Source organism: Rhizoctonia solani, chromosome 6 (genome assembly GCF_016906535.1).
Source record: "Rhizoctonia solani chromosome 6, complete sequence".
NCBI lineage: Eukaryota > Fungi > Basidiomycota > Agaricomycetes > Cantharellales > Ceratobasidiaceae > Rhizoctonia > Rhizoctonia solani.
In genome coordinates this window covers 927407-952868 of record NC_057375.1, presented here as the reverse complement: position 1 = coordinate 952868, position 25462 = coordinate 927407, and the positions used below count along the sequence as shown (strand labels likewise).

The 25462-nt window shown below is 47.7% G+C and overlaps 8 protein-coding genes across 8 annotated transcripts; 4 read left to right on the top strand and 4 right to left on the bottom strand.

The window, feature by feature from the left end:
* Nucleotides 1–161: 161 nt before the first annotated feature.
* RhiXN_05756 (uncharacterized protein) lies at nt 162–1736 on the top strand (the record flags this gene model as incomplete). The annotated part of the gene is made up of 6 exons (XM_043325572.1): nt 162–187; nt 261–445; nt 506–636; nt 831–921; nt 1004–1086; nt 1143–1736. 6 exons carry the CDS (start codon nt 162–164, stop codon nt 1734–1736), a joined length of 1110 nt encoding a protein of 369 aa, XP_043181004.1.
* Nucleotides 1737–2565: 829 nt separating this feature from the next.
* RhiXN_05755 (uncharacterized protein) lies at nt 2566–2792 on the top strand (the record flags this gene model as incomplete). The annotated part of the gene is made up of 2 exons (XM_043325571.1): nt 2566–2644; nt 2701–2792. The coding sequence occupies 2 exons, from the start codon at nt 2566–2568 to the stop codon at nt 2790–2792; spliced, it is 171 nt and encodes a 56-aa protein (XP_043181003.1).
* Nucleotides 2793–3226: 434 nt separating this feature from the next.
* RhiXN_05754 (Enoyl-(Acyl carrier protein) reductase) lies at nt 3227–3825 on the bottom strand (the record flags this gene model as incomplete). The annotated part of the gene is made up of 3 exons (XM_043325570.1): nt 3227–3283; nt 3335–3446; nt 3689–3825. The coding sequence occupies 3 exons, from the start codon at nt 3823–3825 to the stop codon at nt 3227–3229; spliced, it is 306 nt and encodes a 101-aa protein (XP_043181002.1).
* Nucleotides 3826–4601: 776 nt separating this feature from the next.
* Nucleotides 4602–6175, bottom strand: RhiXN_05753 (cytochrome P450 family protein; the record flags this gene model as incomplete). Its single annotated transcript, XM_043325569.1, has 10 exons — nt 4602–4686; nt 4741–4887; nt 4951–5058; nt 5117–5131; nt 5196–5265; nt 5338–5530; nt 5593–5606; nt 5675–5828; nt 5871–6013; nt 6070–6175. The coding sequence occupies 10 exons, from the start codon at nt 6173–6175 to the stop codon at nt 4602–4604; spliced, it is 1035 nt and encodes a 344-aa protein (XP_043181001.1).
* Nucleotides 6176–11338: 5163 nt separating this feature from the next.
* RhiXN_05752 (Retrotransposable element Tf2 protein) lies at nt 11339–16131 on the bottom strand (the record flags this gene model as incomplete). The annotated part of the gene is made up of 3 exons (XM_043325568.1): nt 11339–14708; nt 14786–15831; nt 15889–16131. 3 exons carry the CDS (start codon nt 16129–16131, stop codon nt 11339–11341), a joined length of 4659 nt encoding a protein of 1552 aa, XP_043181000.1.
* Nucleotides 16132–17147: 1016 nt separating this feature from the next.
* Nucleotides 17148–18668, top strand: RhiXN_05751 (Retrotransposon gag protein; the record flags this gene model as incomplete). Its single annotated transcript, XM_043325567.1, has 2 exons — nt 17148–18344; nt 18399–18668. The coding sequence occupies 2 exons, from the start codon at nt 17148–17150 to the stop codon at nt 18666–18668; spliced, it is 1467 nt and encodes a 488-aa protein (XP_043180999.1).
* A 77-nt stretch (nt 18669–18745) lies between these two features.
* On the top strand, nt 18746–22096 carry RhiXN_05750 (Retrotransposable element Tf2 protein; the record flags this gene model as incomplete). Its single annotated transcript, XM_043325566.1, has 2 exons — nt 18746–21378; nt 21436–22096. The coding sequence occupies 2 exons, from the start codon at nt 18746–18748 to the stop codon at nt 22094–22096; spliced, it is 3294 nt and encodes a 1097-aa protein (XP_043180998.1).
* A 2027-nt stretch (nt 22097–24123) lies between these two features.
* On the bottom strand, nt 24124–24831 carry RhiXN_05749 (uncharacterized protein; the record flags this gene model as incomplete). Its single annotated transcript, XM_043325565.1, has 2 exons — nt 24124–24648; nt 24712–24831. The coding sequence occupies 2 exons, from the start codon at nt 24829–24831 to the stop codon at nt 24124–24126; spliced, it is 645 nt and encodes a 214-aa protein (XP_043180997.1).
* Nucleotides 24832–25462: the final 631 nt, after the last annotated feature.

The window sequence follows — 25462 nt, the reverse complement described above, 5'->3', positions numbered from 1 at the left end:
CTTCCCCTGTTTGCTAAGCGCTTGCTCACTTGATACATCGCATACAACTGGGGACTCATTGCCAAGCATCGCTCTGGTATTTTTAGAACCGATGCGCTGCATTCCTAACCGCGCCTTATAAACCCTGACTTGTTCACCAGGCTAGCCCTGTCTGCTTCGCCATGCGCTCTTTTCTTGTTGCTCTGGGGTTCGTCGCATTTACCCATGGCCAATGTATTTCTCTTCTATTTTTCGAGTCTCCCCTTCTGACGTTGTTACAGACACGGCCACATACGATCCTACCAATCTGCCAGATACGACAGAAAAAGGCCAGATTGGAACAAACAAATGCAGTACCAAGGCCTCCCAGACTTCCTTGTGGTACGTTTTCCTTTACCCGCCCCTCGCTATTGGCTTACACCCGACTCGGCGCCAAGTCAAAACGTATACATCAACTCTGTTAATGGTAAGTCTTGGCTCCTGGTTCCATTCGGAAACCTAAACTCTCGTCAAATCGATTTGATAGACTTTTGTTTATGGGCACCTCCGTATACCGACGGACACAACTCTTCGGTCGGACAGGTCGAAGAGATCATGGTTGCCTGGTGTTTGAATGACGGATATGGAACGAGATTAATTCCAGACGGAACTATCACGGTTCGTTTTGTTCTTTTTTGTTCGTGATCCCTGTCGAGATCTGACATGCTGCTTGGTTTCGTTCCGGACATGCCACGGGGTGGCTTGTTTCGTCCTTGGCATCGCACTACTTTTTAATTACTAACATGGCACCATATTTAATACCGTTGTTTTTTTATTTTTATTTTTATTTTATTTTATTTTATTTCACCTAGGGCGCACACTTTGTCCAGACACCCGATTATGTGCAAGTCACAGGATGGGGCGATCTGACAAAATTGAATATTCCCAAGGGCGACTCGGGAGGTGAACTCGATCCACATGGCATGTCCCCTCTTTTACTTCCTCTTCATTCATCATGGTTCTAACACTATTGATATACATACAGGCGCAGATGGCCTAGGAAACCCACACGGCGGTCTAGTATTCGGGAAATCGTACGGCAAATGGCAGCAATACCATGAATGGACCGTATGTTCTCCATTTCCAAATATAACTTTTCACTTGGAGCTAATGCGAGATGCTAGAACTTTATGTCTTCTACGGACTTTTGCATACGCGCATGCAGAGACGACGGAAACGATCCTAAACACCACTGTAACCACATATACGACCTTCAAGGTTCGCCTTCTTATATCCCTTTTATTCCATTTACTCACCTTGCCTCGCATCTTCCCCTACTTTTTTTTTCCCACTCGCTCGTCCGCTTCCGTATGCCCACAACAGGCTGCGACTGGAACATACCCGCCAACTACACCCAAGGCGTGTTCGAAGACTGCCAAGGCGATACCGGTCTACCTATGGGCATCTACGGATCCTCGACCTTCCAACAGGGACAAGGTCCGACGCCTGCTGCGCATCCGATCCCACCGAGCAGCTCCTGCAAGTTTTATTCGAGCGTGAAGAATGCGGTTGCGGGCGTTACGCTTGCTCCGACGGTACCGACAGCGGCAGCGACAACAACGGTGGCTAGTGTTGTCCCTGGTTCGACAGCTACGAGTACGGCGGCGAGTTCGACTGGAGGAGCTGTTGGACGAGTCGGTTCCCTTGGTTGGACATGGGCAGGTATGATGTTTGTAGGCGTTGTAGGGGCTATGCTTGGTACAGTCTTTATTCTCTAGCTGGATCACATATAGTCTTGGGAAATTATGACTCGGACTCATTCTCACGACAGACAAAGACCCTTTTTTGAACTTTTTGAGTAAATTTCTTCATGTGCGTGTATTGGTCGTTTCGTATGTATGGCTCCAAATGATCGGTTGTGCAATGCTCTCGTTTCGCGTCCCGGGTATCGCTCGGCGTATTTGCGTTTGTTCTGGTCCGATATGGAGTAGTGGCTGTGTGTAAAATGTCCGATCACATGCACATCAAGTTTCTCAATTTTGTCTCGGCCGCGGCAGTGCGGGCGGTGCAATGCACATGGATTTTTCTTTCCCTACGCAACCGGGAATACCACCACGTATGTCAAGTATATACCGAAGACACGAAAAGGAAGAAATTCGTATGTACTGTGCCGCGGCCGGGTACTGGTACTGTGCATCAAAGAATTTGTTAGCCAGACACAAGCGCCCAAGCCCCGGAAAAATCATTTATTCTACAGATGGTGTTGATGTCGTCCGTTTCGGGGCGCTCGGATCGATCGCGAGTGGGAATGTCACCGGTACGGCGAGCGCTCTAGATATCCAGATTAGTAAATTAGATGCGCTCCGGGTCCGGCGGTGGTGGGATCATTATTACCAGGTTTGCATCGCATGAGTCGGATGCGCGCGTGGGTACAGGTTTGTCGCTTGGGTGGCGCCCGGTGACTCGTTTCTTGAGTGGAGTGGGAGGGAGGGAAGGTGAGGGATGAGTATAAAAAGGTGAACATATCGGAGCAGGTTGAGTATCATCATCCTCATCGTTCAGTGTTTTCTGATCTTTCGAGCTCTCACATTCTACTCATACTTTATAATGGCCGACTTTTTCACTTCTGCTTCCACCTTTGTCGCTCCCGTCGACAAGTCTGTCACTCGGAAGACCGAGGCCAACAGTGAGTCTTTTTTCCACTAATTATTTGTATCTGATTTTGAACTCTTGATTTAAAAGGCGCCGCTGGTATGACGAACCAGACTTCTGAGGCTACTCAATCGACCAAGACTTCGGGGTCGAACTTTTCAATGTGCGAGATTATCATGTAAAGGTAATGCGCTCCCGCTCCTACACTATTGGAGACGAATCTAACAGTTTACCCAGTTGCGAACCCGGCTGGCTCTTATTTATTCGCAAGCGTCCAGGGGGGGTTGGGACTTTTGAGATCGAGAATGAATCTAGAGTAATATGGCTTGGTGTATAAATTATCCTCATACGTACATGCTAGTAATGCCAATGGGTTGAATATTTTAGTTTTCGAGTGCAACCTATCTATCATGCTTTCATATAGTACTGTGCATATACTCGACGTGCATTATTATGTAGCCAAGTTTCCGCCCCAAAAAGCCATTCAACCGTATCGAAAGACCAAACTTATACGAAGATTAAACGGCAATTCTATCAGAGAACATTTATCCTAATATTCTGTTAGAGAGTAGGTACTCAAGGTTGTAACGAGAACCATAGGGCCACACATTTTGACTCAAGCCAACACTCCTCCACCGTCAATAACGATAACTTGGCCCGTAAGATAAGTGCGCTAGTGATACCAAATGTGTAGCTTTATACAAAGTAACTGGATCTGTATTACCTTCGCGGCGAAAATATATGCCTCGGCGGTTTCTTCGGGCGTCCCGACATGCCCGACAGGTAGTTTCTCTTCTTGAGATTTGAATAAACTATCTCGTGCTTCCGGCGAAAAGCTTGAGAAGAGTTAGGTGTCTGTTATTCCAGGGGCTCTAATAAGAAGAATGTCTTGCTGGGTGAACATGATGTATTGGATGCATTGACATACATGGTGTTCATACTTGAACAAGCCGAGTCAGTAACGCCGTTTGAAACGGCGAGGCGAGCGCTTAGGCTTACCGAATAGGTTTAAGATCAATCGCGCAACCCCCGAGTCGAGCTCTCGATCACACCCGCCAACCCATTTACCAAGCCTCACCCGGGATATGGCCAGTGATGAACATTACCGATAGTCATGACCATCGAGCCACCCGTCTTGATGAGGTTGTTCTTGTAGGCGTGTTGGGCTGGGTAACGGCAAGCTGGTTGGGATGTGCTCTTGCGAGCTTGTGCCATTGAGCTATTACCTACAATCATCACAGCCTAGTACCGTATCCGGACGCTACGTGTTACAATATCAAGCCATGAGCATGGTATGATAGAGTAAAACTGACTCACTCAAACTTAGCCTTCCAGCTATCGTCAATTTCAGTGTAAGAAAAATTAAGTTCATTCGCAAGGTCTCCAACTGTAGTAACCTGAGCCGACCAATGGTTCAGGGTATATCAAAACCATATAGCTCGAGGTTATACGGACACGGTATCTGGGATCTATTTCGTTTCAAACGAATTTTCATCATGTACGGAGCCAGCAAGGTGTCACAGCACGCACTTATTCATGTGGGGAGTCGCAATTCCTTACCTGCCTTTCCGTCCACATGTGACTCTGAACAATCCATTTACTGCCCCGCCTTTACGGAGGTGGACGCAGTTCTTTCTTTTCCTACCCGTCACTCCACTCTGTAGCTGGGAAGGATGACCGCCTACCCCGCGAGCGTCCCTTGTGTCTTGGTGCCCTAGTCTCTCCTACCAGCGATGCTAACGCACCCTTGACAGCCCCAACTTCTTACCGTATTCTTCCTAACTCACAGCACATTTCACTATACTTGCGTTATGCGCATACATGTATATATTCACTTACACACATATACATCGACTTCGTATTTATTTATTCCACCACCCCACCATTGTGATCCAACGACACAGATTAGAACATGTATGGCATTTACAAGTTGAGAAGCTTCATTTATTTTGGCATTACACATAACCGCTGCTCCGCTGTCTCGAGTACTCTTAATCCTTGGGCATGTTATCAATGACAAGTTGTTTATGTTCTTCAGATCGTGGGGACAGTTCAAACTCGAATGGTTTGAGTATGCTTCATGAGATGAGTATAGAAACAAAAGGATTGAAGGGTTGGTCTACAACTCACAGGGCAAGGTTATTATAGTCTCCCTCAATCTTGGGGGTGACTTCCCTTCCATCTGGGTCTACCTTGCGAGAGAAGGTAAAGGTTGTGAGCATCGAAGATATAAATAGGAAGAGAGATGCTTCGGCAAAGTGATTTCCAGGGCATTTACTAACAATGTATGGTGAATAGCGATGTACATCACCCATAATCAGATGCCTGATAAGTACTTACCGTCTCCCCCATCCGAAGTTTGGCAAAGCGGTCACGTTTGAATCAGCAAACCTCTCGGGGTCGAATACCTCAGGGTTGTTGTAGACAGTCTCATCGCGACTTAATGCCCTTTCAACAAAGTATGTAGTTAGCATCTATAGGTGCAAAGTGTGAAGTTTCGTCTTACCAAAGATTAACCGTCCTACGATTGGCAAGATTCAATGCATAGAGTTAACTATAATATAGGTCAAAGCTCCCTGACTTACACAATAGTCCCCTTTTGAATATCATATCCTCGGTAAACGTCGTCCTGGGAGCACTGATGTGGAGGTCCCCCTGTAATGCACCCAAGGATCAGGTTTATTTTTGTTTTTGTTTAAAAAAGTACAAATACATTGATTATCTTACCTGTTGGTGCTACAGGCAACCAGCGTATAACTTCAAGAATAAGTTGCTGGACGTAGGGTAGTTGGCCAGCATCAGCAAGTGTTGGTAATCTAGTTGCGTAGCCAATAACAGAGTCTATCTTGGCCTGTGCTTTTATTTGAGCCTCTGGGTGAGCCACCATGGCTGCAACAAAGCTCAAAAGAGCTGTCCCTGTCTGGTTATAGGTTTGCATGGGTGAGGATATATGTAAAATGTAGCACACAGGGAATGACTCACTGTGTCGGTACCACCTGTTTGATATTGGATTAGGTTAAACATATATAGCGTTCTGATAATAAATGTCGAGCAAAATATTTACCAACAAACAAGGTGTAACACAGTTCCTTTAGTTCCTTCTCTTGCTTGGCCGTGCATGATTCACCAGTAGATTCATTGTCATCCAGTAAGCATCCAAGAAATGAGTGCTCAAAATCTCCCTTTGCCTGAACGTAGCCTTGAATGAGACAATTGCTCTAATAATATAGTTGAGAGTTAGTGTGAATCTTTATACGTACATTCTGTTGTTTTGTCCATTCGTAGGGCGTGTTGATAGCTTTGACCTTTTGTTCTCTCCATTCCCGGGCGGTACGTTTCCAACCAGTTCCAGGAACCCAATCAGGAACGCTAGCAAGGATTGGGAACGCATTGACCCAAAAGTCTGTCCGTTCCATTTAGCTTATTAACCTGGGTTCAGAGCTTGTGGATGTTACTGACTGCTAATCATTACAGCATCAAGAAGATTGATTGAGGTTTGAAGGGCATTCACATAGATCAAATCTTGGTCATCTTTAGGACAATATCCGTAGGTCGACCTCAACATAGTTGACCCCAATCTACTGGATGGGTCTTTCACATTAGTATACAGATGTTTTGATTTCGGAAATCGGAAACTACTCAAAAGAAAAGTTGGTGTTTTAATTTTACAAAAAGGCCAGAGGCTCCCGACAGCTCAAGCAAGCCTCCAAGAAGCAAACATGCCTCGTCCTGCTGGAGGCCGCTGAAATGACTTACAGAACGTGGATTGAGCCAGTTTGTCATCCTCTGACGTTGACGGCGCCAAAGGTCATTGTACGGCAGCATCCCTGCAAATTCTGGCCAGTCAAGTCTGAAAAATGGGGTGAGCTTTTGTTGACATACATGGATAGCCCAAGTAAACGCTAACAGTGAACTCACAGTTCACGGTTGTTTACCATGGGGGCAGTGGTTTGGTTGGAATAAATAGCCAAACGTTTATCAAGAAGATCCAAAGCAGCTTGAGCAGAGTTGAGTATGATGACGGATTTCCCTATGATGTTCAGATAAATAATATCGCCTAAATGCGCATAAGTTTAGGCAAAAACATCAGAAAACACCAGAGCTCATAGATCTAACTATCATAGCGACATACTGCCCAGTTTTTTCCCCATCTCCAGGAAATTTATGTGGTCTAGGCCAGATGGGAGTGAGAGGGCATGCCCCACGACTGGTAGAGACCGGATTGAGGGTGGATGCCAAAGACTTCTACCAAAGCTCAAGTTTCCAAGAATGTAACGTTGTATTAAGACAAGAATCAAGAAGGAAACAGCAAGGCAAACAGCCATAAGGTTTGGTGCCATACTAGACAGATGGAGAGAGCTTGGGAGTGCAGTTAGGGAGACAAAGTGATGTATTTAAATACTGGCAGGTGGCATGCACTACTTGATATGCTCGCTTGGGTTCCGGGCACTAATTGGTTATCTAAGTACCGCTATGACCTCAATCTGATCAAAAGATGAGCAAGAACCAGTAACACAAACCGATTCAATGGTGATGATAAGTGGATCGGATCATGATTATTGCTTTTCGCATATATGGGCCTATAGGTATTGGCTTTTCATGCAATTTGCGCTTTAGCAGCACAACAAATTAATAAGGTTCCGCTTCTAGCCCCACCGTGTTGAGTTTGTATATATTGTGAATGAGTTGTTTGTGAGACTTTTGCACGTTTGTCACGTTGACAAAGCAGAATCCAACTTGGCGAGCCCTAGTTTTACTTAATACGCAACTACTACAGCTGGCTGCAGCAAATTCAGACCTGCAAGGTATTGTTTTGACAAGAGCACCATCTTGGATAGTGATACTAAGATTTTGTTATTGATCTACATACCTCATTTAATATAGGGGATTGTCTCCATTTCTCTTCAGAGAGCTTGTGGTGTGTCAGTATTGATTATCTGAGTGGACCACCCCAAATCTGGGAAGCTTGGGACAAAAGGTGAATTTAATTAGGTTACATGCATGGTTGGGCAGAGAGTGTTTCTTGAAGGATAATTCGATATGACGGTGCTCTTCCCTGGATGCCTTTTACCATACATCTCGATTGAATCCCTATGACATGTTGAATGTCATATCTGCAAATGGAAACAAGTCCACGTGGGTACATGCGGGTCCGGATGTTTTTGCTCATATCCTCCACATCATAAACCATGCAGACTTGAGAACTGAGCTGTGGATTAATGCAACTTGGGCGGATACACTAGTGAAATTTTAATGAAGGTCTCTTGGGTAGAGCGCACACCGCTACTAGACCCGCGCACATCCGTGCATACCAGTTTCCATCTCAAGTCATACTCAACAGTGCCCAGACTAGCTTTTAACCAACCTTGGGTTTTGAGTAGCGGGAAAATTCTTCTTTACCTTGCCCTATGTTTAACCTTATGTACTACTATTACTGGAAGGGAAGAGCAGTTATATCATATCATAGATTACTGCTCTTCACCACATGTTGTTATTCAATGATGTCAGCAACAGGCCTAGGCTACTCAGCCGGACACCAAAAAGTCTACCATACTTCCGGAACAATGGGAGATAAACACACACCACTTGGCCTGTTGCTCTTTCTGTATATGAGGTAAAAAAAGTTTTGCTATTGCTGATTGACTGATCTTCATGTTGCTTCTAATTCAAGAACAGGGCTAGCCAGCCCAGTAGCAAGTGTCCTGTATATATAATATTGCCTATAATATGTTCTTTCTGCAAGTGAATATGGTGAAGGTTGTGGGGTGGTTAGGTTTCACTGTACAAGGTTATAATGCTGAAAATCAGTGCATGTGTTTAAGTGAGAATTGAGCTGAAATCAAGATCAATACATACTGATTTTAGATATCAATTCTTTCATAGCCTGATTCATCTTTGTTACACCCTCTTGAATTATACCACCAGACTTGCGCTATTTTTCTAATATTTTTAGTATTTTTTCCAAACCTTGTATCTTTACCTTTTTGATCATGTGATCTTGCACTTATTATGCCAAGATGCCACGCCAAGATGCCGTGCCAAGGGCGCTTAGGAGAAATCCACACTTCTGTGCAGCCCGCAGCACTCTTCTCTTTCACACATGCACAGACCACATGTATTTACTTTGTTTTGACATATATACAGCAGGAAAATTGCTTGGAGACCCCAAGTCAATTTTACCTTGTCTCTCTCTACAGACAGGTCCCAGAAGTCCAGCTAAGTAGCTGGGATATCAGTAGTACACTGCTCACCTGCCTCAGATAGACCTATCACACCTCCCAGGCCTAAGGCCCCCTCCATTGACAGTAGATAGAAGTAGAATGCCTTAAGCATCAGCAGTTACAGTAGTATAGCCTAGACAGATCAATTAGTCAGATTGACCTTGTATTAGTTGCAGCCCCAAGCACCTGCCACTAGTGTGTACCCACCTTACAGTGGTGTACAACACCAAGAATCCATTAGTTGCCACCTTAAGCAGTTAGCCAGTAGTATAGCCTTACGTAGTTAGATCATTACTGTAGTAGTACAGCCTTAAGTGTCTGCCCACTAGCAAGTAGCCCACCTTACAGTGCAGTTACAACAATCTTGTGGCTGCAGTTAGTTAGCTAGTCACTGTAGGATAGCTTCCCACTGCCTTATGCAGTTGTCATAGACACACTCAATACCAGGGAATTTATTCCCATTTTCTCAAATTTAAACAAAGACAAACTGTTGTACACCACTGTAATGTGGGTACTTGCTAGTGGGGCGGGCGCTTGAGGCCATACTACTACAGACACTGCTTTCTAATCTACTTTCTAAGGCTATACTACTTCTGCTTATGGCAGTCTACTATTGCTAACTACTGTTGACAAAGGGGCCTGAGGCCTGGGAGGTGTGGTGAGTGAATAAGGAATAAGTGTGACTACTACTAGGGGGCCAGCTACTTAGCTGGCTGGGGTGCCTCCTCAATGGATATGAGACAAGGTAAAATCAACTTGGGGTCTCCAAGCAATTTTCCTGCTATATTTATAGACAAACTAACTAAGTACATGTGGTCTGTGCATGTGTGAAAAGAAGACTACATGTGAAAAAGGAAGCAAGCTGCGGGCTGTGCAGAAGCGTGGATTTCTCCTAAGCGCCCTTGGCACGGCATCTCAGCGCAGCACCTTGGCATAATAAGTGCCAAGATCATGTGATTAAAGAATAAAAGCTATTAAGTCCGTAAAAAATTGTTGTAGACACAATCAATACCAGGGGATTTATCCCCATTTTCTTGAATTTAAATGAAGACAAACGGACAACCTTTTCAATCATGTGACTTTGGCGCTTTATCATACGCTAAGCGCCAAGCCACATCCCCTTCCGCGCTTACCTCAGCACACGTAGCCACCTCCACCTGATGACATCACTATGACACGTCAGTGACACATATGCATGAGTAAGGCCAACTGCGGAGCAGGGTTCTTATTTGATACAGTATTTGATATGGTACATTTGTAATTAGCTAGCTTGTAGAATATATAAGGAGGCCAACCAACCATGGTAACACCCAGGTTGATTACCTCTTGTTGCATCTCCCAACTGTACAAGGGCCTTACTGCCCAGTAACTACTTAGATACACGCCTTAAGCATTGGATTCACTGTACTCACGTAGCTTGTCACCGCCTTATAGCGTGTGGACATTGTAGTTAGGTAGCTTGTTGTTGTAGGTAGTACCCTTGCCGCCTTAAGCGGTTCCTTACTCAGTCTTATACGGCCACAAGCGCCCGCTGCCTCAACGCCCCTTAAGGACGTCCAGGACACTAGGTAATCAACCTTAAGTTGGTTGCAAACTGTGCCCACCAAGCACACCCCACTCAGTCTCAACAAACAAGAAGGTCCCCTGTACTAGCACAAGGGAAATCACCTGATCGGGCTCGCCTTTTGCTATCAATAATCAAACTAGCGTTGGCCCCAGGTAGTACCAAATTGCTATAAGGCAGACAGATTCTAATCATCCGCGTACCACCGGTCACCGCACCCTTTGTCAGCAGAGCTAATCAGCAGATCCACCCGCTTGCAGAAAACCTGTTCCACATCACGCCTGTACATGGCAGTTGATTGGTCAATAAGGACTGTCCAACGCTAGGCGGTTGACGCAAGCTCTTAGCGCCAGCACAATAAAGCGCCCCATAAGTCCTGATACAGGCACTGTCCTAGACGTCTGTAAGGACGTTGAGGGTGCAGGCGCTTGTGGCCGGGTGACTATTACAATGAACCGCTTAAGGCGGTGGCGATGTACCCTACGACGACGGACTAACTAACTACGATGACCACACGCTGTAAGGCGGTGGCGAGCTACGTATGTACAGCGAGAACAACGCTTAAGGCGTGTAACTAAGTATCTTACTGGGCTGTAAGGCCCTTGTACAGTGTTGGGATGCAACAAGAGGTAATTGACCTGGGTGTTACCATGGTCGGTTGGCCTCCTTATATATTACAGAGCTAACTAATTACAAATACATTTATATGCAATACCGTATCAAATAAGAACCCCGTTCCGCAGTCGGCCTTACTCATGCATACGTGTCACTGACGTGTCATAGTGATGTCATCAGGTGGAGGTGGCTACGTATCCTGACTAAGCGCGGAAGGGGACGTGGCTCGGCGCTTAGCGTATGTTATAAGCGCCGAGATCACGTGATTGAAAATGTCGTCCGTTTGTCTTCGTTTAAAATCGAGAAAATGGGAATAAATTCCCTGGTATCAACTGTGTCTACGACACTGCCCCCCCTTAAGGGCCTTGGCAGCGCCGAGGGCCTTCTTTCTCATGTCTTCCTTGTATTTTTTCAAAATTTTCCCCGCATTTTTCAAGTTCTCTTGAGGTTCCCATGTGTTCTCCTCGGAGCCATAACCCTTCCATTTTACCCGGAAAAACCATTTCCCGTTGCGTTCTTCTGCATTGGTTATCCCTTCCACTTTGTATTCCTCCTCTCCGTCCACGGTGACCGGCGGTGGGCGATTTTCAAAGGCGCGCGTCTTGTCCCTTTTAACTTTTGATAGTAGACCCACGTAAAATACGTTATGAATGCGCATGGTTGGTGGGAGTTCAAGTCTGTACGCGCGATCAGAGATTTTTTCGGTGACTTTGAATGGCCCTAAGCGTTGTTCCGTTAGTTTTGAGCTTAGGGTCTTCAGATTGACATTTCTGGCGTCAAGCCATACTTCTTCTCCAATTTCAAACTCCGTTGGATTCCCGTCTTCCCCGGCTGTCATTCGTTGCTTAGATTGCCGGAGAGCAGACTCTACCTCGCTCCACTGTGCTTCCATAGTCTGGGCCAGATTGTCTGCTTCTGGGACGTCCGTTGGTACGTTGGAAGGCGTTAGGGTGGGTTCCCAACCATATAAGGCCTTGAAGGGAGTTTTGCCCGTGCTGCTATGTACGGCGTTGTTGTAGGCGAACTCCGCCATGGGAAGCCATTTGGTCCAGTCCCTTTGGTTCACCCCTGAGTATGCTCTAAGGAAATGTTCAATGGAAGGGTTCACCCGCTCCGTTTGGCCGTTGCTCTGAGGGTGGTAAGCCAATGAGAAGTGCGGGTCAATCCCCAGGCGTTTGTAAAGAGCCCGTAGGAATTTGTTATTAAAGACCCTTCCTCTATCCGATACTGTCTTTTCTGGCATTCCATGGCGTTTCCATACGTGTTCCAGGAATAACTCCGCTAGCTCGGGCGCTTTCAGTTTTTTGGAGCATTTGACAAAGATCCCGTACTTGGTGAAGCTATCTACTATGACCAGGATGGAGTCGTGGTTCCCATCCTTTGGTAAGTCTACAATCATATCATAGGAAAGGTGTTGCCATGGTCTAGATGGGAGTTTGAGCGGTTGCGGAGGGATCAAGGCGTATTTAGGTTTCCTGATCCGTTGACAAGTTTCACATGAATCCACGTGCCAATACGTGTCTGCGCGGATGCCCGGCCAATAGTAGTTACGCAATACTAGTTCCAGAGTTTGTTGCCTACCCGGGTGTCCAGCTAATGGGCTATCGTGGAAGATGCAAAGCAAATCTGTTCTCAGGGTACCAACATCTGGGACCACAATGCGCCCTTGGTAAAATAGCAGACCGGCCTCCATCTCGTAATCCTTGAATGCCTTTTTGATGGACGGGGGTGCCTTAGACTCATTTTGGAGGAATTGTAATATTTCCTCCAGGGATTCATCTTGGTCTAGGCTGACCTCGATTTGGCGCTGGAGTTCCTTCTCAGGGGTTACTAGTGCGATGTTGGCAAAGACAGGGTCGGGGAGCATAGTTTGACTGGCAGGTGGGATATCGGCATGATCCAATCGTTGTGAGAGCGCATCTGGCTTCCCTGATTGTTTCCCGGGGCGATAAACAATTTGGAAGTTGTATCCGGCTAGCAACAGGTGCCATCTGGCGTGCCGTCGGTTGAATGTACGGGATTCCTTCCAATACTCTAGGTTACGGTGATCCGTGAACACAGTGACAGGGTGCAGAGTTCCTTCCAGGAAAATACGCCAGTATTCAAAGGAACGGATGATTGCCAATAATTCCTTGTCGTGCGTGTTGTAGTTCTGTTCCGCCCCTTTGAATGATTCTGACAGGAATCCTAGGGGGTGTAGGCGACCGTCTTCCTGTCGTTGGCTCAATATGGATCCTAGTGCTGCGCCGGAAGCATCCGTTTCCAGGAAGTACAGTTTGGACGGGTCTGCATGGCAAAGGACCGGGGCGTTGGTGATGGCATCCTTTAGTCCTTGGAAGGCTTCCTGTTCCTTAGTGCCCCATTTCCATGGCGTGTCTTTCTTGACCAGGTTGTGCAGTGGCTGGGCCATGTGGCTAAAGTTGGCAACGAATTGACGGAGGAAGTTGGCAAACCCCAGGAATGACTGAACTTCTTTGACCTTGGCGGGTACTGGCCATTCCTGTACTGCCTGGATCTTGAGCTTATCCAGACTAAAACCCTTATCCAAGACAATGATTCCCAGGTACTCCACAGAAGTGACGTGGAATGTGCACTTTGATGCCTTACAGAACAGTTGATTATCTAGTAGCCGCTGCAGGACTTCATGGACGTGTTGCGTATGAGTTGCGTCATCCTTTGAGTAGATCAGGATGTCATCAAGGTAAATGATGACGCAAACGTCTAGTAGGTCTTTGAACAATTTGTTCATGAAGTGTTGGAAGGCAGCGGGGGCGTTTGTCAGGCCAAAGGTCATAACCAGGGATTTGTATAGGCCGTACTTGGTGCGGAAGGCGGTTTTCCATTCGTCCCCTTCCTTAACACGGACATTGTTGTATCCCCATCGCAAGTCCAATTTAGTGAAAACCTTGGCACCACGGAGCTGGGCCATCAGGTCATTGGGGCGGGGAAGTGGATAAACGTTCTTTTTTGTCCGGTTGTTGAGGCGGCGGTAATCAACGACCAATCGGCGGGATCCATCCTTCTTAGGGACAAACATGACGGGGGAACTGATTGAGGATTTGCTGGGTTGGATCTTCCCAGCTTTGAGCTCATCCCTGAGCCAGTCTTTGAGCGTGGCGGATTCGGCGTCAGTCATGCTGTATAATGGGGAGTTCAAGGGGCCTTCTTCCGTCAGCTCGATCCCAATGTCGTAATGCCAATGGGGCGGGAGCTTGTTGAATTCTTCCTCCCCAAATACCTTGGCGTATTGGTGGTACTTGGAGGGTACTCCTTCAAGGGGGTTCTGGTCAGCTTCTTCTTCCTCAGCAATGGCTACATGCTCTGGAGGCGCATGGGGGAAGGATAGGGTCCGTTGGTTCCAATCAATCTCTGGATTGTGGGCGTCCAACCATTTCAACCCTAAGATGGCGGCGTGAGATCCTGTGTTGCAAATGAGGAAGGACTCCGTTATACGTTTGCCATCAAAGGAAAAGGTTAGGTTAGCCTTTTTCCAGATTTTGCCAGCCTGGGGGCTCGACCCATCGAGCATGGTAACAGTACGGGGTGAAGGGAGGTCTATGAGCGGGAGGCGGAGTGATTCCGCGGTACGGGGGTGCATGAAGGATGAAGTGGTGCCTGAATCAATCAGGACTTCTAAGTAATCCGCTTGTTTCTCTGGTTTGATAGAAATTGTAAATAGGGGGGAGATTCTATTGTGGCTAATTGATATATTACAAATTTCCGAAACCAAGCCAGAGTCCTTGGGGTCCTTGCGCGCAGCAGCAGGCACCCTTACTCTTTTCCCGATTGGTACTTGGAGTCTTCGCCAACTTTGGCGGTTTCCTTGGCTTTCCCCTTGTCCTCAATAGGGGTAGCCTTCCAGCCCGTGCGGCATTCCGCGAACTTGTGACCCATTTTGCCGCATTTGATACAGGCGCCAGCGGCGCGGCGGCGATTGCGTTCTTCTTCCAACACAAAATTTGGGTCGTCGGAGAGTTTCTTTGAACCGGTCGTGGACTGGCCGGTACTCGTCCCCCTTGCGGGGTTGGATGGTCTGCTAGACTTATTATCCTTTGGCGGGTGGCTAGCGCGCTCTTCGCGGAGAGCGTTGTCAATGACGAGTGCTGCGTTTTGCAGCTCGAGGAGGGTACGGGGTCGGTGCTTGCGGGTGGCAATCTGGCAACTAACCTCCCAGTGGAGGCCGCGGGCAAACTGGCCTTGGAGGGCCACGTTGTTCCAGTCCAGTTCCATTGCTAAGGTCCTGAACTTCGTAATATAATCCGCGCATGTGCCGGATTGGGTGAGGGAGGTTATCTTCTGCTCGGCGGCCCTTGTGGCATCAGGGTCGCCAAATGCTGCCAGGAATTCCACCTTGAATCCTTTGACCGTTTGAATTATGGCCCGGTGTGAGCCGAGCTGGTCAAGGTGGGGGTGGGCCCAGGCCCCGGCGGAGTCCTTCATATTCATCAGGAGGAAGGATAATACCTCCTGATTGGTGGGGAACATCCGTGCATTGAGACGGGTCCAGGCCAACATCCGGGTCAGCCATTGCTTTGCCTCGCTCCCTATTTTGCCTGTGTAGGCGTCGGGGTGGTCAACCTTGACCGGAGCGGGATAGGCGGCGACTGGAGCCAGAGGTGGAGGGGCAGATGCTCCGATGGGGGATCGGAGACGCGGAGATGGAAGGGGAGAAGGGACTCGCGGAGGTATGGCCCTCTGGGGGGCTGGTTGGGCAAAGCTGGGAAGCCCCTTTGGTTGCTTGGGCCAGAAGGAGGGCCCACTAACCAATCCAATAGGCTCGATTTTTTGTAGGGGTCGTGGTGTTGCTTCCACAACCGGGGGCTTGGTCTCTGGGGTCCTTGGCCCATGGAGTTGGAGGCTTCAAAGCCCATCCTTGACAACATCGACGGTTTGGGAAATGTTTTCAACGTTGGTTTGGGTTTCGATCCCCGTTTCCTTGACTTCTTCAAGCTTCCGCTCGAGGTTCTCGACTTGGCTGAGGAGGCCAAGGAGGAGGTGGGTAACCCGCTCGAGGGAGACTTCCCCAAGTTCGATAGGGGTGGTTGTCAGAAGTCGGGATCCCAGGTCTCTTGGATCAAAAGGGGATTGGGCTTGAGAGGATGTCCGGGAACAGGTTGCCATGGTGGGAGCGGGGTAGGAGCGGCCAGCGTGAGAGGATGCCCGCGAGGATGAGCAAGTGGGAGTGCGGGATGTAATGGTGAAAATAGGGGGACTAGTAGGTGCCTGTGTCAGGACTTATGAGCGCTTTATTACTCGATTGCTAAGACCTTGCGTCAAACGACCTAGCGTTGAACAGTAGGAATTACTAATCACAGCCGTGGTTGGGCGTGATGTAGAACCCAATCTCTGCAAGCGGGTGTATCGGCTGTCTAGGTCCGCTGGTAAAAGGTGCGGCAACCAGGGTATGCGGGCAATAGGGAATTCCTGCCTTGTAGCAATTTGGTACTAGGAGGGGACGACGCTGGTTTGATTATTAACAGCAAAAGGCAATCCCGATCTCCGGTATTTCCCTTGTGCTAGTACAGGGTTCCTTCTCGTTGTTGGGCTGAGTGTGGTGGGTGCTGGTAGGCACGGTTTGCAACCGACTTAAGGTCGATTACCTAGTGTCCTAGACGTCTGTAAGGACGTCGAGGGTGCAGGCGCTTGTGGCCGGGTGACTATTACAATGAACCGCTTAAGGCGGTGGCGATGTACCCTACGACGACGGACTAACTAACTACAATGACCACACGCTGTAAGGCGGTGGCAAGCTACGTATGTACAGCAAGAACAACGCTTAAGGCGTGTAACTAAGTATCTTACTGGGCTGTAAGGCCCTTGTACAGTGTTGGGATGCGACAAGAGGTAATTGACCTGGGTGTTACCATGGTCGGTTGGCCTCCTTATATATTACAGAGCTAACTAATTACAAATACATTTATATGCAATACCGTATCAAATAAGAACCCCGTTCCGCAGTTGGCCTTACTCATGCATACGTGTCACTGACGTGTCATAGTGATGTCATCAGGTGGAGGTGGCTACGTATCCTGACTAAGCGCGGGAGGGGACGTGGCTCGGCGCTTAGCGTATGTTATAAGCGCCGAGATCACGTGATTGAAAATGTCGTCCGTTTGTCTTCGTTTAAAATCGAGAAAATGGGAATAAATTCCCTGGTATCAACTGTGTCTACGACAGGCACCCTTGGCTACACAGCCCCCATCTCCCCCATCTTGCCCACCATTACCTCCCGTACCCCCTCTCGCGCTTCCTCCCGCGCCTCCCAGCGCACTGCTTCCCACCAAGGCCGCTCATACCCCCATGAAATGGCAACCCGTTCCCGGAGTTCCGCTTGTCCCCAATCCCCTCTCAATCAAGGAGAGTTGGGACCCACTCTTCCGGCAACTGCCATTGAGTCAACAAGCCTTGAACCAGAGGTCTATGGGGAAGTCTCCCTCAGCCGAGCAATCTCCCTTATCCTGGGATTGCAAAACCAAGTCCTCCGGCTCAAGCGGGAACTCAAAGAAACCAAGGAAGCAACAAAGGAAGCCCAAGACTGGATGGGAGCAGTTGATCAAGCCCTCACTTGCATTGAGGCTAGGGGTGGAGTCCTGCACACACCAGAAGACCGGAAACCCCCGGCAGTTGAGGCCACGCCCAGGCCCTTACCAAAAACCAACCCTCTCCCAGCGCCTAGTGCGCCCCTTGTTGCCTGGGCCAACCCCACTAAAGCTCCCCCTGCCTTTGCTCAACCAACCCCAGTCCGGGCCCCCCCAAGAGGCTATACTCCCCCTCCGCCTTTGCCTATCCAACTCCGCTCCCCCCAAGTCCCACAACCAGTGGCCCCTGTAGCCGCTTATCAAGCCCCGGTCAAGGTGGACCACCCTGACGCCTATACAGGGAAGATAGGGAACAAAGCCCGCCAATGGCTCACGCGGATGTTGGCATGGGTACGTCTAAATCAACGGATGTTCCCCACGGATCAGGAGGTCCTGTTGTTCCTCCTAATGAACATGAAGGACGTAGCAGGAGCCCGGGCTCACCCCCACCTCGATCAACTCGGGTCCCACAGGGCCCTTATCCAAACAGTTGACAAGTTCAGGACGGAGTTTTTTGCTGCATTCGGGAATCCCAATGCCACGCAAGCCGCCGAGCGGCAAATTACACAACTTACTCAGACGGGGACCTGCGCTGAGTACATCACAAAGTTTAGGACCATTGCCATGGACCTAGACTGGAACAACGCTGCCCTTTGTGGGCAATTTGCACGTGGCCTCCACTGGGAGGTCAGCCGCCTCATTGCTACTCAAGAGCGGCGCCCTACAACACTCCTCAAGCTGCAGAACGCGGCTCTGGTCATCAATAACGCCCTCTGAGAAGAGCGCGCCAGCCACCCAAGGGGTAATAAGCCTGGCACCTCCACCACTACCCCCAACAGGGGGGCAAGTACCGGCCAACAGGCCACAAGACCAGGGCGCCTCTCCAGCAACCCCAACTTTGTCTCCAAGGAGGAACAAAACCGCCGCAGGGCTGAAGGCCTATGCATCAAGTGCGGCAAATTGGGCCACAAATTTGCGGAATGCCGCACTGGCTGGAAAGCCACGCCTAAGGAGGAAGGCGTCAAGAAAGAAGCCGCCAAGGTTGGCAAAGAGTCTGGACCCAAATTGGGAAAAGACTAAGGGGACCTGCTGCCGCGCGCAAGGACCCCAAGGACTCTGGCTTGTGTATCAAATTTTGTAATATATCTAGTAGTAAAATGTCACCACTCTTCACCATTTTGATCACACCAGAGAAAAAAGCGGAATCACTAGAAGTCCTGATAGACTCAGGCGCCACCTCATCTTTCCTCCACCCCCGTACCGCGGAAGCACTCCACCTCCCTCTCATAGATCTCCCTTCACCCCGCACCGTTACTATGCTTGATGGGTTGAGCCCCCAGGCTGGCAAAATTTGGAAGAAGGCTAACCTAACCTTCTCCTTTGATGGCAAACATATGACTGAGACCTTCTTAATTTGCAACACAGGGTCCCACGCCGCCATCTTGGGATTGAAATGGTTAGATGCCCATAATCCAGAGATCAATTGGAATCAACGCACCCTCTCCTTTCCCCATGCACCACCAGAACATGTAGCCATTGCTGAAGAGGAGGAAGCTGATCAAAACCCCCTCAAAGGAGTCCCTTCCAAATACCATCAATACGCCAAGGTATTTGGAGAGGAAGAGTTCAATAAGCTTCCCCTGCACCGGCATTATGACATTGGGATCAAGCTAACAGAAGAAGGCCCCTTGAACTCTCTGCTATATAGCATGACTGACGCCAAATCCGCCACGCTCAAAGATTGGCTCAGGGATGAACTCAAGGCAGGCAAGATCCGCCCCAGTAAATCTTCTATCAGTTCCCCCGTAATGTTCGTACCCAAAAAGGATGGTTCCCGCCGTTTGGTTGTTGATTATTGCCGCCTTAACAACTGCACCAAGAAGAACGTCTACCCGCTTCCCCATCCAGACAACCTCATGGCCCAGCTCTGCGGTGCCAAGGTCTTTACTAAGCTAGACTTACATTGGGGTTACAACAACGTATGGGTAAAAGAAGGTGACAAATGGAAGACTGCATTCCAAACTAAGTACAGCCTCTACAAATCCCTGGTTATGACCTTTGGCTTAACAAACGCCCCTGCCGCCTTTCAGCATTTCATGAACAAACTATTCAAGGATTTGCTGGATGTATGCGTCATCATTTACCTTGATGACATCCTGATATACTCTAAGGATGACGCATCACATACACAACACGTTCATGAGGTCCTGAAGCAACTAATGGAGAACCAACTGTTCTGCAAGGCATCCAAGTGCACGTTCCACGTCACCTCTGTGGAATACCTGGGAATCATTGTCTCAGATAAGGGTTTTAGCCTGGATAAGCTCAAAATCCAGGCGGTACAAGAATGGCCAGTACCTACTAAGGTTAAAGAAGTCCAATTGTTTCTAGGATTCGCCAACTTCCTTTGTTGTTTTGTTGCCAACTTTAGCCACATGGCTAGACCGTTACATAACTTGGTCAAGAAAGACACGCCGTGGAAGTGGGACACCAAGGAACAAGAAGCCTTCCAAGGATTAAAGGATGCCATTACCAACGCCCTGGTCCTTTGCCACGCTGATCCGTCCAAACCCTACTTCCTGGAAACAGATGCCTCCGGCGCAGCTCTAGGTTCCATACTCAGCCAACAACAGGAAGACGGCCGCTTGCACCCACTAGGGTTCCTATCAGAGTCCTTCAAAGGTGCTGAACAGAACTACAACACCCACAATAAGGAACTCCTTGCAATCATATGTTCCTTTGAGTACTGGCAGATCTTCTTAGAAGGAACCAAGCACCCAGTCACTGTGTTTACCGACCACCGCAACCTAGAATACTGGAAGGAATCCTGCACATTCAACCAACGCCATGCACAATGGCACTTACTCCTTGCCGGGTATAACTTCCAAATCATATACAGGCCAGGAAAACAATTGGGAAAACCAGATGCCCTGTCACAACAATTGGATCACGCAGACATTCCACCAGAACCCCAGTCCATGTTGCCAGGCCCAGTATTTGCCAACGTTGCCTTAGTTACACTGGAGAAAGAGCTACAACGCCAGATTGAGTCATCCCTGGACCAGGACAAATCACTGGAGGAAATCCTCCAGTTCCTACAAAACAAGTCCAAAGCACCCCCTTCTATCAAACGCGCGTTTAAAGATTACAAGATGGAGGCTGGTCTACTTTTCTACCAAGGACGGATTGTAGTCCCTGACGTTGGAACACTAAGGACGGACCTACTCCGCATCTTCCACAACAGTCCCTTGGCAGGACACCCGGGAAGACAGCGCACCCTGGAGTTGGTATCAAGGAGCTACTACTGGCCTGGCATCCGTGCTGACACCTACTGGCACGTGGATTCCTGCAAGACTTGTCAACGGATCAGGAAGCCCAAATACGCGTCCATTCCCCCTCAGCCTCTTGAACTCCCCGTCAGGCCCTGGCAGCACGTGTCTTACAACATGATAGTAGACCTCCCTAAGGACGGAAGCAACAACTCAATCCTAGTAATTGTCAACAGTTTCACAAAGTACGGGATATTTGTAAAATGCTCCAAGAAACTCAAGGCACCCAAGTTAGCGGAACTATTCCTGGAAAATGTGTGGAAATGCCATGGTATGCCAGAAAAGACCATATCCAACCAAGGGAGGGTCTTCAACAACAAATTCTTACGGGCTCTATACAAACACCTTGGCATTGACCCTCATTTTTCCTCTGCCTATCACCCCCAGAGCAACGGACAAACGGAACGCATCAACCCCTCTATTGAACATTTTCTCAGGGCTTACTTGGGGGTTAATCAAAGGTATTAGACCAGATGGCTCCCAATGGCAGAATTTGCGTACAACAATGCCGTACATAGCAGCACGGGCAAGACCCCTTTCAAAGCCTTGTATGGATGGGAACCTACATTAACCCCATCAAACGTACCAACGGATGTACCAGAAGCGGACGACCTGGCCCAAGCAATGGAGGCACAGTGGAAAGAAGTGGAGTTGGCGCTCCGGCAGTCTAAACAACGGATGATAGCCGGAGAGCAAGGAAACCCAACAGAATTTGGGATTGGAGAAGAAGTTTGGCTGGACGCCAAAAATGTCAACCTCAAAACCCTGAGTCCCAAGCTAACGGAACAACGCCTAGGACCATTCAAGGTTATTGAAAAAATCTCCGACCAAGCTTACTGCCTAGAACTCCCTCCAACAATGCAAATCCACAATGTCTTCTACGTAGGACTCCTATCTAAGGTCAAGAGGGACAAAAAACGCACCTTCAAGAATTGCCCTCCACCAGTCACCGTGGACGGAGAAGAAGAATACAAGGTGGAAGGGATAACCAATGCCAAAGAAAGGAATGGGAAGTGGTTTTTCCAAGTCAAATGGAAGGGGTATGGATCTGAAGAAAACACGTGGGAACCCCAAGAAAACTTAAAAAATGCGGAAAATTTTTTAGAAAAATACGAAAAAGATATGAAAAAGAAGGCCCTTGGCGCTGCCAAGGCCCTTAGAGGGGGGGCAGTGTTGTAGACACAATTGATACCAGGGGATTTATCCCCATTTTCTCGAATTTAAACAAAGACAAACAGACAACCTTTTCAATCACGTGACTTTGGCGCTTTATCATACGCTAAGCGCCAAGCCACGTCCCCTTCTGCGCTTACCTCAGCACACGTAGCCACCTCCACCTGATGACATCACTATGACACGTCAGTGACACATATGCATGAGTAAGGCCAACTGCGGAGCAGGGTTCTTATTTGATACAGTATTTGATATGGTACATTTGTAATTAGCTAGCTTGTAGAATATATAAGGAGGCCAACCAACCATGGTAACACCCAGGTTGATTACCTCTTGTTGCATCTCCCAACTGTACAAGGGCCTTACTGCCCAGTAACTACTTAGATACACGCCTTAAGCGTTGGATTCACTGTACTCACGTAGCTTGTCACCGCCTTATAGCGTGTGGACATTGTAGTTAGGTAGCTCGTTGTTGTAGGTAGTACCCTTGCCGCCTTAAGTGGTTCCTTACTCAGTCTTATACGGCCACAAGCGCCCGCTGCCTTGACGCCCCTTAAGGACATCCAGGACAAAAATGCTAAAAATAATAGAAAAATTGTCCAATTCCAATGGTATGATTCTTGGGGTTGTAACACAAACAGACAACATTTTCAATCACATGACTTTGGCACTTATACCATATCTGTCCTAGATGTAGTCTGGGACAGAGTGGGGGTTGGTGCTTGCAGCCAGCTAAGTACAGGTGTAAGTTGCTTAAGGCAACAAGGGGGATATCTATGGCAGCAAGCTACCTAACTATGACAACAAGACTGCTTAAGGCAGCAATGGGCTATCTAAGTATGGTGGCTAAGCTGCTTAAGGTGGTTGTCCTAGACGTCTGTTAGGACATCAAGGGGGTGGCGCTTGTGGCTGCAGAGTACAAGTATGAGAAAGTTGCTTAAGGCAACAACAAACCTAGCTACAGCAACAAGCAACTACCCTACAACAACAAGACTGCTTAAGGCAGTGACAAGCTATCTAAGTACAGTTGAGAAGCTGCTTAAGGCAGTGTAGGCTAACTAGTAATGAGACAACTTAGTAATTACTGGCTGTAAGGCCTTGTACACGAGTGGATGCAACAAGAGGTAATCAACCTGGGTGTTACCATGGTTGGTTGGCCTCCTTATATATTACAGAGGTGACTTAATTACAAATACAAATATGAAATTCCTAATCCAATAAGAACCCTGCTCCACAGTTGGCCTTACTCATGCATATGTGTCACTGATGTGTCATAGTGATGTCATCAGGTGGAGGTGGCTATGTATGATGAGATAAGCACAGAAGGAGATGTGGCTTGGCGCTTAGCATAAGATATAAGCGCCAAGGTCACGTGATTGAAAATGTAGTCCAATTAACTTTGTTTGAATCCAAGAAAATAGGAATAAATTCCCTGGGTATAAGTGTGTCTACAACAGTGGTGTACTAAGTAAACTAAGAAAGGTTACTGGGTGTAAGGCCCTTGTACAGTGATTGGTGTCCTAGATGTTGGTAAGGATGTCAAGGCAGCAGGTGCTTGTGGCCATATGTAACTAAGTGTAAACCACTTAAGGTGGTGGGTATGCTACCTACAACAACAATGAGCTATACTACAATGACCAAGGCTATAAGGGCAATGGCAGGCTATCTAAGTACAACCAAGAAGTTGCTTAAGGTGGTGTAAGCTATCTAGTGACTAGTGGTTACTGGGCTTAAGCCCCTTGTACAGTGTACAGATGCAACAAGAGGTAATCAACCTGGGTGTTACCATGGTTGGTTGGCCTCCTTATATATTCTAACAGATAGCTAATTACAAATTCATATGTGCAAAACTATAACCAATAAGAACCCTGCTCCAACTGCAGCCTTACTCATGCATGCATGTCACTGATGTGTCATGATGATGTCATTGGTGGAGGTGGCTACATATGATGAATAAGCACAGATGGGGACAAGGCTTGGCACTTAGTGTATGATATAAGTACCAAAGTCACATGATTGGAAAAGTTGTCTGTTTATCTTTGTTTAAAATTGAGAAAATGGGAATAAATTCCCTGGTATTGATTGTGTATACAACACTGCCCCTCTTTAAGGGCCTTGGCAGCACCAAGGGCCTTCTTTTTCATATCCTCCTTGCACTTTTTCAAAAAATTTCCTGCATTTTTCAGGTTCTCCCAGGGTTCCCATGTGTTCTCTTCCAGTCTGTATCCCTTCCATTTAACTCTAAAGAACCATTTTCCATTGTGTTCCTCTTCATCAGTAATGCCCTCAACCTCATATTCTTCCTTGCCATCAATGGTTTCTGGTGGGGGACAGCTTTTGAAGTTCTGGTTCTTGTCTCTTTTCACCTTGGAAAGTAATCCCATGTAAAATACATTGTGGATCTGCATGGACAGGGGCAATTCAAGACAGTATGCTCTATTGGAGACTTTCTCAATAACCTTAAACAGCCCAATTTGTTGTTCCATTAGTTTGGGACTCAGGGTCTTGAGTTTGATGTTTTTGGCATCTAGCCAAGCTTCTTCTCCAATCTCAAGTTCCTATGGTTCCCCTGTTTCCCCAGCAGTCATTTGTGCCTTTGATTGCCAGAGGGCAGATTCAACTTCCCTCCATTGAGCTTCCATTTGTGTGGCAAGGTCATTGGCTTCTGGTATGCTGGTGGGCACATTGCTTGGGGTTAGTGTAGGCTCCCATCCATACAGTGCCTTGAAGGGGGTTGTCATAAACAGAGGAAAATAGAACTAGCCAGAATTGAACCAGCTTGACCACTAAGACATAGAGGCCTATTATTTGTTGCACACCAACTGTAAGGTTGGGTGCTTGCTAGTGGGTGGGTGCTTAAGGCCATACTACTACACTGCAATCTAACTTATACTAGGCTAACTACTGAAATAACCACTTAAGGCAGCAACTAATGGTCTATCTACAATGATGAGGGGGCCTTAGGCCTGGAGGTGTGGTGAGTCTACTGAGTAGGGGTGAGTATGATACTTCTGACAATCCAGCTACTTAGCTGGATACTGTGACCTGTCTGTGATGAAAGACAAGATAAAATTGACTTGGGGTGTCCAAGCAATTTTCCTGTGGTTTATATAACATAGGAACTATCTACAGGGGGTCTGTGTGTGTGAGAGAAAGAAGAGTCTATGTGTTATGGATATGACATTTCTCCATTAATCTGTACTTATTTTATTAATTACACAAGTAATCTTACAGTAAACAAATGAGATAAAGATGCAAACTAAGGTTTTCAAGGTCCCTCTATCCAATAGTGACCTTCACAAAACCTATAAACCTCAGGAATACCCTCAATATGCGATGCCTTTTGCATATATGCTGTTTTCTCACTCATTT